General features: G+C 40.8%; 1 protein-coding gene across 2 annotated transcripts in view; it reads left to right on the top strand.

Annotated features, from left to right (window-relative positions):
• The window catches only part of macrod2 (mono-ADP ribosylhydrolase 2), a 476,469-nt gene that overhangs the window by 426,551 nt on the left and 30,593 nt on the right, over positions 1-19,325 (top strand). For both annotated transcript variants that reach the window (XM_042501834.1, XM_042501833.1), the window contains exons 9-11: positions 5,709-5,787; positions 13,360-13,398; positions 15,064-15,123. In XM_042501834.1, coding sequence (XP_042357768.1) covers positions 5,709-5,787; positions 13,360-13,398; positions 15,064-15,123 — 178 coding nt within the window. The remainder of the gene's footprint in view (positions 1-5,708; positions 5,788-13,359; positions 13,399-15,063; positions 15,124-19,325) is intronic.

Raw genomic sequence — 19,325 nt, 5'->3', positions numbered from 1 at the left:
GGGTTTGGGCTCCAGCTGGAACAGACATGCTAGGGCAACCTGTCCCTATTATTGTTTGTGACAGAATCAAGAAGGAAATGCAAGTAGCAAAAGTGCGTGCGTTGTGCCTGCACGTCAGATTCTGCTGGCAGTGCCCCCAATGTAATTATGGGCATGGGTGGCCAGCTATGACAGCTCATCTGTCAGCCAGCCAATAGGAGTCTGGGGCACCTGGTGAGCCCTGCACCAAAATGAGGAGCAACAGATACACACAAATTAAAAATCACATGCAGTATTTCATGAAATACAAAATGTGGATAAAGGACGCATTCATAATGTTTCATGCTAATCATTAACACCATGGCACATACATCTGCAGCAAACTGACATAACCAGCCGATCCCAAATCTTGTTGTTCTGCATTTCACGTGCCATGCAAATGAGCTGCAAAGGCGTAGTTTGCACCCCTGGCAATATCATTTTAATTAGTCTCATCTTATGGTATATGCAGAGCTCAATATCAACTAAGAGGCATTGGTTTTGAACTGATTAGTCTAGATGAACAATGTGTTCTACCAGAGTGTTTAAATTAAATGATTGATATAAGATATCTTACCTGTCTCATTAAATATTCCACAGTACAGCATGTTAACAAATAACGTCTGCATCATGAACGAACATTGTTACTGTCTGATAGAAACTTCCTGAGAGCCCCAACAGCTTCAAGTTTTCACATATTTTCTAGGACTCATTAGGGATGAAATAATTGGACATATTTGTATACTAATTACTCTCACAGCGTTAAACTGAATTTTGAGGAAAACTTTATTTCACTCGCATGCTTTCTCAATGAACGAATACTCAGAAAATGAGAAATTTCTTGAGGAGTTACTGGGGAGCACAACTCGTGCAATATGCTCCAAGTCTTATGCAGTAGTATGCTCAGTACTTTCCAAACAGACAGCCCTCTCTGACAGGGAACTAAACTAAAAGTAACACTTATCTATGCTCTCTTCAGAGCCAGACTCCACTGACAAAAACAGTCATTTTACCTCACTGAACACTGAAGCTGCTGGTCTACCGCTGCTTCAATCAGTTAGTTTGTTTGTGTTATTTTGTGTGTGTTTTAAAGGGTTAGTTCAGAGTCAACAAAGTCAATAACACAAATAAACTACCAATTGAGGCAAGAAGTATTACTTTGCTTTATTGTTTTTAGAATATTTAAATATTAACTTATTGTGTTAATTGTTTACTTTTACTATATTTCTATTTTTACATTTTATTTTTATTTACTTGTGCTTGTACTTGTAATTCCTACCTGGATAATTCTCTATGCTGGCATTAGGGCGATTCAGATTCTGATTTAAGTTTTTTTTTAAAAGTCTTGAATTGCAGGTTATACATTTTAATATTCCTTTTTAGAGGAAACACTGTTTTTCCTCAAAAGCTCATTGAACTCTCAGCTTTTCCCTGAGTTGGCTTGGTCTCAAAGAGTGACAGGTCATGCCAACTACACCGTCTTGCACCTTATTGTGCAGAACACATTTCTGTCAGGACGACCATCCCTCTCATATGCAACCAGGGGACCCAATCATATTGTGCTCACCCTTTGGCAACGGCCCTCCAATCAGGGATGAGTAATGACTAGGCAGGCTTGCATGCAGTGATCCCAGCTTTCTAATTAGTCTTCCATTAACTTTTTCAACCTTGGCGGCTGCGGGGTGCACACTCAACACACTCAGAAACGATCATACACACACCTCGCAGCCTCAGACCAAAATATTGGATGTCTTTTCCAGAATCTCAAATCTCAAATAAAGTATTTAGTAATATTTTCTGTTCCGCAGTGCTCATTTAAATCATGCTCACTTTCACGCTAATTGGCCAAAAGAGTACGTTTTTATATCCTGTGGTGCTCATTTATATGATTACACTCATACAGTATAAATCCATTTTTTTTGTATCATCTTTTCTCTTGTATGCATAATCATAAATATACAGCAGGCATGAATGTAGTGAGTTTGTGTGTCATCACTAATCCACATGATAACAAACACACTGTGTTTTAAAGTGATTAAAAACGTCTTGTGTGTGTGTGCGATTTTGGTTCAGTCTGCTATTCAGAGAAAAGCTCTCAAACTACTCTCAGATTCTTCATCTATGACTATACAACACTGTGAGTGTGCATGCAGAAGATAAGCCGTCGCCGGTTGACTTTAAAAGAACAAGCTTTTTTAAGCACAGACTGTTGGAATTTAGTTTTACAAAGAAAATGTCGCAGATCACCTTCTCTGGTACATTTGATTCATTTTTACCTTTCAGAAGCCTTGGCCAGCAGCGTTTGTTTGGATATAGACAGAATGTCAATGCTCTACACTTGCATTTCTGGTTTTTATTTGGCATCCTGATCTGGCTGATATCTGTCAAAGACCATACGATGTGTTTCTGATCTGTGGAATAAAAGAAGTTGCCCAAGCCTTCTGCAGAGTGTGAACATGCTGTAACAGAAACTACACAAAGAGACTGACAGAGAGGAAGAGGGAGAGAAGAGTCTACATGACACGGATACTAAGATTTTCTGTTTTGTTTTGTTTCAGCACAAGTTGTTAACTCGGGGTAATATTTCTTTTTTCTTTTATCACATCAAACGTAACATAAGAGAAATGTAATCAACGTTGATGGTGTGTGTGTGTGTGTGTGTGTGTGTGTGTGTGTGTGTGTGTGTGTGCATGAATGCGTGCATCGGTATTTCTGTGTGTTCCAAGGCATGAATTCATGATTCATCCTGTTTCACAGTGGGCAGTCAGTTTTAGAATAGAGCTCCATAAAAGAGTAATGGAAATTCCTGGGGAGCTGCTGTCCTGTGGCCTTCCAGCTCCCAGTGGTATGCACTATCTTGGCGTATTATCACTTTTCTCACAATCTGTTTGTCAGCGAGCCCATGACTTCAAAGGAGACTTAAAGCTTTCTTTCATTTTCTGTCGGGGTTGAGGGGTTGAGAAAGTGAGTCTACATTTTATGAACAAAGCCCCCTTCTCCAAGAATTTGAGCAAAATAAAATGTTACCATCCTGGATGCAGCTCCTAACATTTACTCCAAAGCGTGGATCATAAACTATTAATAGTCATATGTCTGTATGAGCACCAGAAGGGTGCCTCTTTGAATCAGATCCTTGTGTTAGGCAGGGTCAGGAATGGGGGTGAAGCTAGTGAGCTCCCTTTTTTCCACCATAACATCACCATCCTGCATGGAGGAGGACGGGGGGACGGATAGCCACCATTATGGCTGTTGTGTAAAATTGCCATTATTCAGTCAAGCGATTATCTACTGCTGCAGTGTGTAATGCATCTCTGTGACTGTGACTGATGCCTGCACATCTAAGACTCCACTGGAGAAGAGTGAAAGTGAGAGGTGACCTCTTTCACTGCAATCTTTTAAAAGCTCCATGTATGACTCACTTTAGACTTAATGTTACAGTATGGAAAGTGTACATGGCCGGTGGGTATCTTTACATTTTATGATCCATCAGTGTAGACCCCATGTTTATAGTTTGATTTGCAACACACAAACTGAAAGAAACTTCATCATCCTCTTTGGCATTTAGGGAAGTAAATCCCTTACATACTAAACTGAACACTTGAATGATAATGGTCCTGAGGGTAAAAAAACAAAATGATTATCAGATTTCTACTGAGCCAACAAGTAAAAGTAAAATACAGAAATATGTTGGAATAAATAATGTGTAACAATCTGTCATGATAAACTCCATGTCAAATCTGAGAGACAGTGAGTGTGTTTGGAGTTTTGTTTTGTTCTGCTCATCAAACAGAGAGGAACTTCTGCTTTTTAATCTGTTCCTCTGGGAGATGCTGATGGATGGTGCTGTGCTGTTGCTAGGTACACATCCTGCGGCTCTAATGCATTAAAATCTAAAAGGATGCAGTAAACTCAACACCAACATGACCAACCACTCACCATTTTTTTCTGTTTGTGCTCAAAGAAACTTAATGCTTTTGCTGCAATAAGGCCAATCTTCTTCGCACAGATTTCATCTCTCAATCAAGGCTACTAACTTCGCACTAGTAAATAAACTCATGTGACCACTGATTGATGCTGTATTCACTCATGTCAATGATGACCCAATGATGATTTACCATCCGGGGGATGCACCGTGTTAAAACAATGTTTTCACCAGTAGCCACCATTTTTGTACTGTCTTTGTATATATTTCATGCAAGACAAGATCCTTCAAATATAGTCTCAATGAGTGAAAGGAAAATATATTTAAAAATTGTCAAAAGGAAGGTGAATAATTATATTAGTCAAAATGTGCTCTCCGTGCTCAACTCAGGATGCAGCATTTATGTAATGATATGTAAATAAAGTTTTCAATTTTTTTTTCCAGATATATTTTCAACATACAATATAATCATAAATATAACCATATAACAACTACAGTTTGTCAAAAAACAAATTTTGTTGGGGAGTCATCCAATTTCCCGCTTAAATGACCACTTGTGGGTCCTTAAATAAGTTATCAGCACCTTTGTCTCTGTGTCATCATCTTATGGAGGCCTTTGCTGTGCTGCATCAACATTTTACCCAAGCTTTCATGGTGTTAGGTCTGATTATCTGTACCAAAAAAGAATTATGCCAACACTGAGCAACAGTGTTTGGAGTGTGATGCTGCAGCTTTCAAAGAATGCACAAATGAATCAGTGCACAGTTGGTAGTTTGGGAGCATCGGCAGCAAATACAGAAAGTCAGGTCGTCCTGAGTGATTAGAAAGTTTAAAATCTGAGTAGGCAGTGAGGAAACACAGAAGTGACTGGCATTGATCATCAGCACCCACTGAGCTATTGAGGTTATGTTGCGTTCAGAGCCTCTGAAATGAAACGGATTTCACCTTTACAGAGTTTTATAGACTTTTATTCACAAACACACTGTAGCAGACAGTTGTCATAGCAGCCATTGCACACTGTATATAGATGTCTTTTCAACACTGTTAAAAAAAGGTGAACCTGTCACCTCTGCATCTGTCTGTAACAAATATAAACATTTAGATAATAACTGTAGTTAGTTAGTTGCTGTTACACAACTCCTTGTTTTTTTAGGAGCTGTTAAGTTTAATTTCAAATGGTAAACAACCTAGCAACATATTTTTAGATGTCTGTATTGTTTGGGGGTTTTTTTTGTTACATTTCATTGACATTGAAAATAAGTCAATTTCTTGTTTTCTGTTACAGGTTTTCAATTTTACAAAAGGTTTTTATATCAAATTTTATTTCATGTTGTTTTTCTTTTCAACATTTGATGATGTCTTTAAGGTCCTTAATTGTAGAGAAAAATACTTGATTTGCTATTCTATTTTGTAATTTTCAATCCGGATGAGCACATTTTCCATTGCTCATCTTTAATGTTGCAATTTTGTGTCGTTGCGCTTTGTTTGATACTGAGCTGTATTGCTCTGCTCAGATAGTGCACCCATTCAATAATACTTATTCTGATGTAATGTGCTGTAATATTCTCTAAAAGCTGTCTCGGAGGGTCTTGTTTGGGTGGTCCTGATAGGGAGGGTAACTAATTAGATTTCTGAATGGCTCAGATTGTGGTGCAGACTATCATCAGATCTAAACGTGTCCAGTTAGTTTTTCTGTCACAAAATTTACCAGAGAGACTTTTTTGCAATAACACTTTTTGTTCCTCTATCTCTTTTTCTTTCTATGCAGATCACACGGGTCATTTTCTGTGTCTTCCTCGAGACTGACTTTGCCATCTACAAGAAGAAAATGTCTGTCATTTTTCCAGGTATGTGTGTTTACCTGCAGTTGCTTGGACTGCATATCAGTAAAAACAAATCATTACATTTCTTCTATTTTTGCTATCTTGAGTTGAACTAATGGGTAGATGAATGATTTATATGCTGGGTTTTTCCAAGGCCTCCTTTTGCAGATTGTGTGTAAAACACAATGTCACCACCTACCTAATTGACCATCTGTATGGAGCGAGGCAGCTTTGCCACCTTGTTTATCCTAGAAAACATCTGTAGTCAGAGATATGTTGTTTCTAGAGGCAGTAGTGTAAGGACCTGTCAGGTTTGGGTGACATCTTCAAATGCAAACAAAGTCAATGCGCCCGCATGGCCATTTTCAGAGATTAACTGTGGGAATTTATGCTGACAGCTGGTAAAACAAATGTCAGGTTTTCTATGGATTGCTTTAATAGGATTAGAATAGTTAGACTTCTTGTCAGTGAACCAGCAAGCTGATAATTTACATAATTGTTGATATTCTGATGAGACTTAATGTCAGATTTGATTGACTGTAATAACAGTCCACGGCAGTAAATGTCTCCTGCAAAGAGCTAAAAAATTCAGGGATGCATAGCAACTACTGATTGTCCTTGGTTACTGATCCTCAGTTCTATATGTGAAATAAACAAACATCCATTAACTTCTACTTCCACTTTCTTTTCTGTGTCTATCTCAACTCCCTCCCCCCTTTTCACACCATCATGTTTTTTGGGGGGCTGGGAGCAGTCACCAGCTCTGATGGGGGCTCCACGGAGAATTGAGTTTAATAGCTGGGGAGCTGAAGGAGGCTGGCTGGCTTCACCAGCCTAGCATTACCTCCCATTTACCTCACTTTCCCCTCCCCACCTCCCCAACGGAATACCGGCTCTCAGGCCTTCATCTCGCTGCTCCCAGATGGAGAGTGTTTTGTTCCCCCTGCGCTCCCCGTCATCTGTACCGCTCCCCGCCCAGGCTCTACCCTGAAAGATTACATTCTGGGGAGAGACCTTAATTATAATGCCTGCCCCCGTACACCCAGCACCCGTCTCATCATATTAGTGCTCTGAGATGAGAATCTGGAGCTGTTGTTCTCCAGTTATCACTCTCGCCATTTACAAGTGCTGTCAGCGGATAAATGCCCTATATCTCTCTACACGACTGGGAACAGAGAGGAGACAAAACAACAGGCTCTGTGCGTGCCACTGAGGGAAATCAGAAAAGTTCTAGAGAGCTACATTATTAGAAGATAACTCCTCAAAAACTATTGTTTACCATCACACAATGAGTTGCTGATGAGGGAGGCAGAGGTCAGTCTTTAATTAAATGTGGGGTCGTTCCAGAAGTCTACCAGAGCATGCACCATGATGCCCGCCCGAGTGTTTTCCCTCATCACAGTGTCTCACCTGTCACATGCTCTTTGACCTCTGGGGTCAGAGCCACCTTTATCATTGCTCTGTGTGTATGTGTGGGATAGAGAGGATATTAATTCCATTATAGACCAACTGGTTAAATGAGTGTGACATTCCCACTAAGGGTCATAGTCTGGAGAGAGGCAAACATGTTTTTTTTTAACCACCTACACCCACACCTGCTCCAGTCTTTCACCTTGTGTGCTTGTTCAAAGCTTTCACCATCCTCTCTATGAAAACAACAGCTCGTTTAAGATGTTCCACGAGGATGATTCAAAGATAACATAATTACTGGTGCCGTGATTGTAGACTCGACGCTCAAGCAAGGGAGTGAATTTGTATATTTTATCCATCCCGGCTGCACCACGTAGATGAGTTTAACAGTAGGTGTGCTTTAAAGAAAGAAATGCTGATTGGTATGATTGCACCATGTAGGGAATGCATAACCCTGTAGTGTGAAAAGACTTACATTTAGCCCGCACGGAGTGGCAGTAGTGAATCAGAGGCTGTGAATTAGCTCTGCAGGTGTGCTCATACGCTTTCTGAACATCCCATCATCCTCACTGCTAGAGACAGACAGTCAGGTAGATCTTGCGGCAACGCTGACTGCATCACACAGAGGCTTGAGACCATCCTGTCTCCTGCAACATGCTACCGCTTTTAATAACCCTCTGTCACATCGATCCCCCATATTCTCTCTCTTCCGCACTCATTCTCACTTACAAGTCTCCTCGTTCCCGTGCCACAAGCCCATTACCTCATCCCTCCACTTTCTATCAGTCTTCCTCATCATATCACAGAGAGGCTTCTCGCTGCCTCCTCTATCAGCAAGCTGTTAAAGAGCTGTTGTGAATAGTGGCCTTGATCCCTCTGTAATTTGTATGTGTGGCCATGTGAAACTCAAGATCGTCCCTGTGACATCAGTTTCAACCATGTCTCGAGCTGAGAATGAGCACAATAGATTTTTTATTGAAGTTTTACTATTCTCATTTTTCATTGTATAGCTGCTTTCCTCATATTCAAGCAATCTGTCAAGTGACAATGACTGGAGCAGGAACATGTAAACAGGACATTTGCATACAGGAAATTGCTTTATTACAATGTGCATTCCCACAAGCTGTCACTATGAGAGAGCCAAAATATGGTTACATCTCGGCAGAAGGAGGAAACTGAAAAATAGCCCGCGCTGACAAGAATACTCATACAGACCAGCGCACAAGCACATCAGCCACCATGCACAAACACATTCATATACAACAGGAAGTTTCACCTACCTGAGTATTGAATATTAGAAAACTGATATCAGGGTGAAACATTAAAACAAATTTATGCCGATTGTTTATCAGAGGAGCTTCTGTTTTATGAGTAATGGGACCGTCAGTCAATATCCTAAATTTGATCATAATCGAATTGTAAACAGACATTTGATTGTAGGAAATAAAGCAGCCCTACTGCAGCTGTCTGCCAACATCAAAGTGCAAAAAATGGCAGTTCCTTAAATGGTCACTTGAGTCCAAAAGTGAGTCCACCTCCATAGACTCCCATGTTGAAATAACTGCCTCTACAGCAGAGATAAACATGTTTACAGTCTGGTTTTGGTCTTTATAGCTAATTTCTCCATGTATTACATCTGTACAGGGGAGAATTTTTATATAATTAATCAATTTAAAATTTATTAGGGCTTAACCCTTTGAAACCTTAGCAACATGACTCTGGCCCAAATATATGAATACCTATATCAAGCAAGGTGTTTTTAATGTATACCAGCTTGCGGAGTCATAAGCTTTGTAAAAGAAGCCTCTCAAACACACTGAAATATGCAAATAGACTAACGAGCCAATGCACACAGCAACTATACATAAAGCTGTTGCCTCTGTGGTACCATTCACCATCCATTACCCACCTCACCAACTGAGCTCATAACCCGTGATATAATGACCTATTCATTACATTGAAAAGCCATAAACTGTATACATCTCAAAGGTGCCATGACAACCTCGCTATCTGGTTAAGCGGACCATCAGTGTTTGAGTCATTTGAAGTAATCATACACCCACCTAGAAACAGCAGCCAGAAAATGTCAAGGAATTACCGTGGTTGTATTTTTAGGTTGTCTTTTTATTTATTTATTTATTTATTTTTTTAGAAAGTATAAACATAAATTGACAGACATTAATCAGTGCAGTGCAATCATGTGACATGATTCTATTAAGCATTCAGATTGGTTCATAGATCGTGATTGACCACATGCTTGCCTTGGCACGCATTATTTGCGAGCATGGAAGCAGTCAGGCAGCTGTGGTTGTAGAGAGTAAAAGCATGTTGAAATTGATTCTGGGTACACTTCTTCACTAATATGATCCGGGTGGCTGCCCACAAGCTGGGCTCCATCTCTTCTTCTCCTCAATCAGCCACGGTGCTGACAATATTAACACAGCCCACAGATCTGCAGGGGCTGCTGCATTCTCCCCAACTGTCTCACTGACTTTCCAATTGACATTTGTTTACATGGCTCTTAATACACTCCATAGTCCCAGCCCTACAACCCACACACCCCCCACTGCTTTGGAAGAAGTAAAGCTGTGATATGCACACACTTCTATCCTACACATTATACATGGACAGAGGATATGAAGTGCTACAGCAACCCTGAGAGGGGTGTAAATGACGTCTGTGTTGCCGTCGGGGGGCCCTCCCTTGGTGCCGGGAAATAAGGAGACCATGGTGTGTTAGTGATGTGATTGTCAAAAAACGCAGTGGCCCAGAGTGAGTCAGTCAGCTTTGGCAGACATGAGGATTTGGTTTAGCTTATCATATGTGAACATGTCACATGTATGTGTATAAATCATAGACATGTAGAAAATGTACCAATGACATCCTGCTTCTGGCTTGTCAGCATATAGAGCATTGGCTGGTTACTTTTTCATAATATAGAGAGTTTGAATTTGCTTGAACAGTTTCAAACTTTGAAGCCAACTGTGTCCTAACCATCGCTCACATAATGGCAAGCTAAGCCAATATGTGAGTAAAAAAAAAGTAACTTGGAGGAATAGTTCTCTCACTTGCTTGTCAAGAATTTGATGAAGTCAATATGTCTTTCCAAGAGTTAGATGTAAGGATCAATAGCACTACTAGACAGTTTGCTTAGCTTAGCATAAAGACTTGAAGCAGAGAGAAGCAGCTACACTGGCTCTGTCAGAAATGAAAACAAAAAAAATGCCTGAAAACACCTATAGAGCTCACTAATTCATGTTATAGAGACCAAACAGGGATAGAAAGGGGGATAGAAAGCCTGAGATCCTATAGATGTCAATTTGAGGTTTTTGTATTATAATTTTGACAAGTTTGTATTTATTTATTGTTAAGCTAACTTTTGTTTCATAGACATGTCTAATAATTGTTTTGTGACCTTGCCTGAGCATTCATTATACCTTCATGAAAGAAGGTTGATGGGTGTCATGCCACTTCAGTCTTCCCCCGTCCAAGTGGATCAATATCCAACACAGTGTCAGGATTGCTTATCTTGACGTGTACACATATTTGATCTAATCACCGGTTCTCATGAGGCTCAATGTTTTCTGTAAATAAGCGACTTGTTAATAGCCAACTGTCTGTTCTACAAGCTGCTTTTGTAGGAGACGACAGTCTGATGCTGCTGTACCATACGACATTACTGCAGCAGCCTCCCGCTCAAGCTCACATGAGCTATCCATCAGTGTGTACTGTCACCAGCATCATGTAGCCATTTAACTCACTGACAGTGAAAATTTCAGTATTGCGTGTGTGCTTCAAATCTCATGTGATAGCAGAGGTGCGATAAAGTTGTTTTGCACGTAACGAGTAAGTCTCAAGTCTTTGCACTCAAGTCCCAAGTCAATGCAAATTTTGAGTTTTAAGTCCTACACAAGTCATAATGCACTCGTAAACAAATGTAATGTCATTTTTTTTTTTAAAGGATGTTTGTTAAAATGTTATTCAACTGTTGAATTGCCACAGTGCAATTAAATAACTGTTAGTGATTTAACTGTTCTTTGTGCAACTTTAAATGTTGAATGGAGGCTGAGTTTCTTCTGTCTCCACTTGTGATTTTGAGCCCACATATTTTCAATCTACTAGTCATTTTTTGAACAAAATAGTCCCTGGCATAATTTACTTCAGCTGGTGCTTAGTAACGTAATGCTAGCTATTCATGGCAACTTGACTAGGTGTTACCGGATTGGTGCAAGCAAAGCGGATCATCTGGGAAATAAAGTGTCGACGTGTAGGGATTGAATAGCATGAATGGATTTTGAATAAAATACTTTTTAATCTTTGGACTTGGGGGAAGGTGTCAAGTATTTTCAGGTCAAAAGGCTCAAGTTAAACTGAAGTCACGAGTTATTGGTCTTGAAAACCAAGTCCCGTTGCAAGTCAAATCTAAAGTTATCAAAGGTATGACTCTAGTTCTCTGTGTGAGAGCCTTGATTAACCCGCTTCATGACAAAGGGGGCGCAGCCTGGTCTACTGCATTATATAGTTTGTATAATCCACACATAAACCAAAGAGAAAAAACAGTTGTAGTTTTACAGGGTTTGATGTGTTGGACCATTTCTTGGCCGGGAGCAGTGACTTCCTGGATTTTTGTCATTCCTGAAAGGTTGCCAGGCAACCAGTGGAGAAGCCAGACTATGTAAAGTTAATTAGTAAGCTTTTGAGCTACTGATGCTCTAGTTTCATATTTAGCGCACAGAAATGAGAGTGGCATTGATCCTTTCATCTAAGCCTCGGAAAGACAGCAAATGAGCACTTTCCCCTAAAATGTCAAACTATTGAACAGTTTTAAGTTTCTCATCTGTTTCATATAATAGCTTTGGTTTATGTAAAGATCAAGAAAGCCATCGAGCAAGAATCCCACATGTGAATCTAACCGCACGGTTGTGTCGTGTTTACCCCTAGATGGAAAGAAATAAAGGTGTCACATACTGTTATCCAAGACTAAGTCACATACATTTCCTGTGGTGACAGCAGTGTTGAGCAGTGGTAATAATGTTATAGCATGTGGCAGTTGCTGAGACACCGCATGTTTCCATTCTTGCACTATTGTTATACTGTATCAGCGGGCTGTGCTTTGTTTCCCCAAGCAGGGTTAGATTAATGCACTGTACCCTTTTATTCAGTGTTATACAAAAGAAAAGTCTGTCGCTGGATCCACTGGGAGCTCTGATGGTTACACTTCTACAGAACAGATGACAACAGCCTTTCATCAAAGCTAAGGCTTGCCTTTGCTTGTTAACCAAAGCGCAATCATTGCTCAGACTCCTGCACAGCCATACACCCACAGTCATGTATGTGCCCAAACACATCTGAGCGTGCATATTAAAACGCAAGCTCACACATACTACTGTACATATGTATTTATATATAGTGGCTTGACTCAAAGAATGTTGAGGCATGCTGAGATCTGAGTGTGTTTGTATGATGGGAGCCGGGATCTGCGAGCAGGCAGCCACAGTTCCCTCTCTCCCCGTCTCTTGCACTGCAGTTTCTCCTGAAGCAGCATCCAACGGTTCCCTCTCATCTCCCACTGTGCAGCTCAACTCATCCACCCAGAAACACCTTTGGTTCACACAGTCTGTCTCACACAATAGACGTATAGAGAAAAGAAGAGAAAATCAAAGGGATTTCTTTTAAAGTTGTCCACCCCAGCCTGCAGTCATGTAATTTGAGGAAATGGGAGGTTTTGTGTCATTTATGCTGAGCCTACCAGTATAGGTTTAATTGAAAAAGGATGTTTCATGAATGTGACCCCCCGAAACCCACACCCACATACACAGTCATTTGGTGTAATAACTCACTAGATCCAAGGCCGTCTGGTGGGGGGATCAAGGGAGGCTGTGAGGGGTTGCTGGTAAGATTTTGGGATGGGATGGAAGGAGTAGGTGAAAGAGTTTCAACAGCCAGCTTTTAGGCATTATAATTTTTTTTCTCTCGTACCAAAAGCAAAATATTTCAGTCACATTCTGAGGAAACACTGCAGGTTCTATTTTCATTGGGTGGCTGGTTTAAGCAGAGACGCAGCAGTACAGCATCAAAATACAGTGCTCTAACATTATAATCAAGGAGACGAGCTGTGATGACTCGCTGTATCGTATTTTATAAAATAGCATGGTTTGACACGCTGTCTTTTTCCCCCTCTGCCAGACAATGACATGGAGGTTACAGAGGAGCAGCTGAAGGGAGGTGAGTGACAGAATATTTCATGGTTGCCTTTTCACCTTAACACCTCCATTAAAGCACACAGAGGCTGAGTGAGTGGCGTAGCTTCAACTGGTGACAGTGATTTGCCAGGTTTTATGCAGCAGATGAAATTGAATGTTTATTCATTTGGTGACAAGTTGAATCCCGGGCCTGACACATCACAGTTAAAAATACTCCATGTCAGGTACATTACATTACAAGAGCTTATATCCACAGCTAATTCCCAACACCATTCTTATCATCCGGCTTACGGGCACAATGCCTTCAGACCACCTAAAGCGAGTGACAAAAAAACAGCAGAGCAGCATCCCTCCACAGCATGCGCCAGGCGATGGCACAAACATAACTGTCAGCGCATAATGCTTTTATCACCGCACCATCTTGGCACACGGCCTGAAACTCCCAGATACTGCTTATCGGGATAAACTATTGACATTTGTCTGTGCACTGATGTCCTGAATAAGCAATGGCCAACAAAAGGCCTAATGGAAGTATGTGTATTATATGAATAATGGGAACAATAGCAGCAGTTACTCATTTTTCTCCTTAGTTGACAAAAAAAATATCATTTTTATGAAATGTTTGATGTACTGCCTAAAGCAGTTTCCTCCAAGGCACAGTAGGTCATAGAAAGCACCTGATGGCAAGTTGTCTTTATGAGTACAAGGGGATCTAATGGATGTGGCCCAAGAAGACGTCATAGTGCACGTGCAGCCAACTAAGCAGAGAGCAATGTTAGTTTTACTGTCTTTTGAAGGGAAGTGTTCAGATTACTGCAGATGTAGAACCCAGGGTGCTATCAAAATGTTTTTCCTCCCAAAGTTACCCCCATGATTTGCCAATTACACGCATCTGTGTTTTCAATGAGATTCCATTTTGGGTGAACATAAAAGGGCTGTTTTATAAGTGCACTGTAAAATGTGATATTCCAAAGTGAAACAATGTGCACGTAATGGCTGAATCATAAAGACTTGGCTGAAAGGAGCTGCATTTGAGAGTTTGTCCTGTTGTTAGCGCCTGAGCGACCACGCTGTTTTCGCTCACCAGCTATTTTACACTGCATACTCTATAATAACATAGCACCAGACCACATCAAGCCAACTGGAAAAACCCCTGATAATTCTTAGCTCTGTTGTATCATCATGCCAGCCCTGCCCCGGTCCAGTTTGGCCTTGTTTGATGGGCCTGTGCGCCGGTGCCAGGGACTGGCCTTTTATTCTGCTCCATCAGCCAGAGTTTGAATCAGTGCAGCTTGGAGCCTATTCAAAGGTTCGAATGACTGCCATTCTCACATGGAATGGCGCTTTTGTCTCAGACTGTGCTCTGGAGTTGGTCTCAAAGCCGCACATTCTTCCTTTTCTCTCCCTCAGGAGTCATTTTTTTTGTCAGGCAGGTATAAAACAAAACAGTGTAAGAGCCATTGAGTTCCCCCACAGGCTCTTGTAGCATGGTCGGCTGAGGCAGGATGGCCAAGTTAGAATAATCACTGCTGGGATGAGTTTTGCATGCCAAAAGTCTTTCGCTGTCTCTCATCTAAGACTTCGAATTGACAAGACGTCACACCCCTCGCATCCTGATGGTGTTCAGGGATAACGCCGAGTCACTCCCCTGTCCGTAAATCACCATTTATTTTTGTTTTATTTAAAGATAACACACCACCATCTACAAAATCCACAACCAAGGAGGAAAATGAAGACGGTAACAGAGGTAAGCCTATTTGTGAGTGTGTGTTTGTATTTTATTAATGATGACCACCAGTTTCAGACATGCCAAGTAGCTGGTAGAGGGAGCATCTACACTGACATGTGTTTACATAATAATTTGTTTTGTGTGCATGAAGTAATGGAGTGTGTTCCTGGTCAGTAATCTCTTGCTCTCTGGTGCCAAGTTCCTCTTTGGGGAAATGAATACAAGATGAAGCTTGGTCGTTTTTAAAGGAATGTTTTCTTTGAGGCAAACTTGTTTAAGAAGCCATTATCTGGCTATTCTGCAGTTTCAGCCCCCTTGGATGTGTAATATTGAAACAGTTATAGGCTTCTCCGATACGATGGACCAAAGATAATTAGATTCTTACACTGGAGGGTGTTAGTAGGCAATTAAAATCGTACACCATCCATTTGTCTCCAAGCCTTAAGGTTGCGGGGAATTTTTGAAGATAGCAGTCATGGTTGTTTTCTTTGGGGAAACGGGTCCTCTGCTGATTGCAAGAGACTGGACTAGATAGTGCAGACACTTCAAGGGCGTCAATACGTTCTGTGTTGTTAAACAAAGCACAATAAGTCATTTCTTCCCGCCTATTCAACATACCTTTCCCTAATCCACAGCAGTAATTCAATATGATTCACAAATTCAATCACCAGCATTAGGAGGGCATAAGTATTTTGTAATAATCTTTATAAATCCTAATTTATCAGGCCCAGCAGCTTAATAGTAACTAATCCATTCACAAAAGGCCTTGGCACAGCTCTCTAGCATGGGAACACTCAGTCCTTGAGACAACCTCTCTCACAGGAAAGGAATAAAATGATTTTGTTCTGCCTGCACTGTAAAGGTTAGGTCTGGTTCGATGTAGCACATAGAAAGGATTAATCTTAGAAAACACTCCGATGTCAAGATAGCACGGAGCGGAGGAAACATGAGCTGCAGAAACAGACATATGTGAGAGACAGACACGAGATGCTTAAGAGTCGACCGCCTCCTTACACCAGTGTTCGAACAAAAACACAATTTTTCACCGTCTTGTCTGTAGAGCCAGCAAAGCAGGTCACCTGTTTGGTGTAGTCGATATAATATGTGGAGCACTTTTTTAGAATAAATTATGCTGCAGCACAGTTGGTGGAGTGTGTCTGTCAATATGTCTCAGTGTGATCCATCACAGCCATCACTCTCCTCAGGGGATTCACTTCTCTCAGTTCATGGGTCAGACATGAGAGGGTTTTAGCCACAGCGCAGGATAAAGAGAAAGCACTCTTTGAAAGGCTTTCTCCACTGTTGTTCAGTGATAAATACACTGCTTTACCCCACACACAACAACTGCTACAACTGTAACTTTGCACCAGTAAAATGCTCCTTCAGGCTTGTTGGACTGAAGGAATAAAACAGTAAAAAGCATACAATTAACACTCTATCTTATTTACAGATATTAAAAAAGCATTGAATATAATACTTTGTAGTATGGTTTTTAGACTTATATATTCATATTTTTAAAAAGATTAATTCAGTATTTATTGCTTTTTTCACTTAATTTCTTGTGATGTTTTTTTAGCACTTACGTCATAAATCTATGTCCTACTTTTATTTCAGTGTTAAATGCTATATGATTTAAGTTTAACTTTCACCCTAAAATCAAAAATACTTCTTCTTACTTGTAGTTCTATGTATCAATCTAGATTGTTTTGGTGTGAGTTGCCAAGTGTTCGAGATACTGGCTGTAGGAATGTCTGCCTTCTTTTGAATATAATGGAACTCGGCTTGTGGTGCTCAAAGCATGAAAAAATACATTTGAAAAACCCAACAGCAATGACTCTTTCCAGAAACCATGACCTGGTTACTCAAGATAATTCACAGACCTGCTTGTGAACAGTTTCCTGTAGGAACTTTTTCCTTTCAATGCAACTACCAACCTCATCACTGAGCACAAGGAAAAATGCATGTGCTCATGGACGAGAGGCTTATACTTGTGGCAGTGTAAGATTTAGAGAATAATGGCAGGAATAATTGATAATTAGCACTACAGGTACAAGGAAAAATATGTATTTTTGATTTTTGGGATGACCTGCCCCTTTTAAGACCAACAGTTTTTCAGATTTAAGAAACAGTATTTGGACTCGCCAACACGCGATCCCTCGTTAACTACAAACAACCCTCGAAGTGTATTTGCAAAAAAGGGTCACAGATTAACTTGTGTCTGTGATGAGCTGTGTTGTGATGTAACCCACATGAAACATAGGCACAGCATGCAGATGCTGCGAGCTATAGAGAGAAGAAAGACAAGAGTGGGAAAGGGTTGGTGAGACACAGAGACGAATGCTGGCACAGAGGTTCAGGGCAGAGTACAGCCTCTTTAGAGCACACCTGAGTTGGCAAGCAGCCCCGCAGTGTCTATTATTTGATATCAGACCGGTATTAGTGAGATTAGTGGATGTCACAGGGCACAACATGTGAACACTGAGCCAGGAATCAATGCCTGGCTGGGTCTGTTTGCCTGGCATGCTCGAGCTTTCTGGAAAAGACTGGAGAAAGAGAGGGAGAGATGCTGAGAGATGGGACTGAGCAGGGATGGACATGCAGATTAATAACGCTGTGTGTGGACAGACAGCGAGCCTCTCCACGGGATGCCATCTTTTACACCGTGGCACCCCATCAAGCATCGCTCCCGAGCACACTTGCACTTTGCTAGCAGACATACATTTCACATGCAAAAGGTCTTTGAATGATAGCTGTTGGTCATCTCAGAGCCCTTTTTCCTTTACACATGTCTCATGAATTTTTCACGTTTTCCCTTTTTTTTAATCTTTTCTGTCCTTTGCTCCAGTCGGCTTTAATGGAAGCAATAGGAGACAGGGCTGAGGGAGGAGATAGAGCAAAGCTAGGGTGTATGTGTGTGTGTGTGTGTGTGTGTGTGTGTGTGTGTGTGTGTGTGTGTGTGTGCAAGTTAACTTCACATTTCTATTCATGCCCAAACATGAGATACTGCCTTTACTTCCAAGGAAATATCATCTGTAGTTGGTGTTTACTCAATGGTCATGCAAGTAGGACACACAGGAAAGGTTGCATATCAACATCTAAATAGTTTATGTATTTGTGATACAGTGCTTCCGAATCTGATGTTGACATGAATAAATCATTTAAGTGTGTGTGAGACAACCATTTTATTCAAGAAAAAAATACAGCACTATCGCTCATTCAACTCCACTTCAGGTGAGTGGCTAAAATTGCTTTATATTGATGACTATATTTCTGAAAGTGGAATTCATAAAGGTATTGACACTAACAGTCTTGAGGTGGTGACTTTGGCCGGAGCCGTTCTGTGTGGAGAAAGCTAGACTCAGAGTGAAGACTAAAGCACAGTGAGGTGTCAAAAGGAAAGCTGTGACAATGCTGCCACCTGCTGTTTGGAGGACATGAGTGAGCAACCCTGGTGGAAGTGCTGGCTTGGTTTTTACTTTGAGGGAGAGACAGTGTTCTAATTGAACTTAACTTGAATCCATTGGAAATCACATCTGCCCTACATAGAATCTTTGGTTGTCTCGTTTGTGTGTCTGTATACGTGCGTACATCCACAATCTGTCCCTTAACATCCTTTATCACAAATTGAATACTGTTCCATCCAATAAGCCAAATACGAATGATCAAATAACAGGGAGGAAATTACATTCAGCCTTTTGTCGTATCTGATATATTGTTGTTTGGGATCACTTTAGACAGACACAACACGCATGCATAATTTTTAAACGCAGAAGAAAGGTTTAGGGTGACCTCATGGCCAGCGAGGCATTCATCTTAACCTGCTTTTCCCAGTGAAGTATTCTTCTCAGTCCTGTCTGTGGCTCCATCTCAGAATGCCATTCATGATTAATAGAAAGGATTGCCATCTACTGTGTGTCACCAGCGTTCTGCGTGATGGACAGAGGCACTTGAGCAAAACATGCAGCACTGGTAGAACTGGCCTTTTCCCCATTTAATAGAGGGTGGCATTTTTATTGTTCTGAGTGCAGGGCAAAATTGCATAGATATGAAAAAATGGTTTCTCTCTACAGCTTGTTAAAAAAGCAATTATAGAAGCTGCACAATGGCCATTGTATAGCATGTTCCCTTATTGGTGTCATGGCTTTCATTTACTCAATTTGTCCCAAATGTCATTGGTTTATGTGTGTGTCTGTGTGTGTGCCTAAGAATGTGTGAGAGCA

The sequence above is a fragment of the Plectropomus leopardus genome, chromosome 15 (assembly GCF_008729295.1).
Source record: "Plectropomus leopardus isolate mb chromosome 15, YSFRI_Pleo_2.0, whole genome shotgun sequence".
Lineage (NCBI taxonomy): Eukaryota > Metazoa > Chordata > Actinopteri > Perciformes > Serranidae > Plectropomus > Plectropomus leopardus.
Note: the sequence above shows the minus strand (reverse complement) of the source record. Positions and strands in the feature narration are given on the sequence as shown.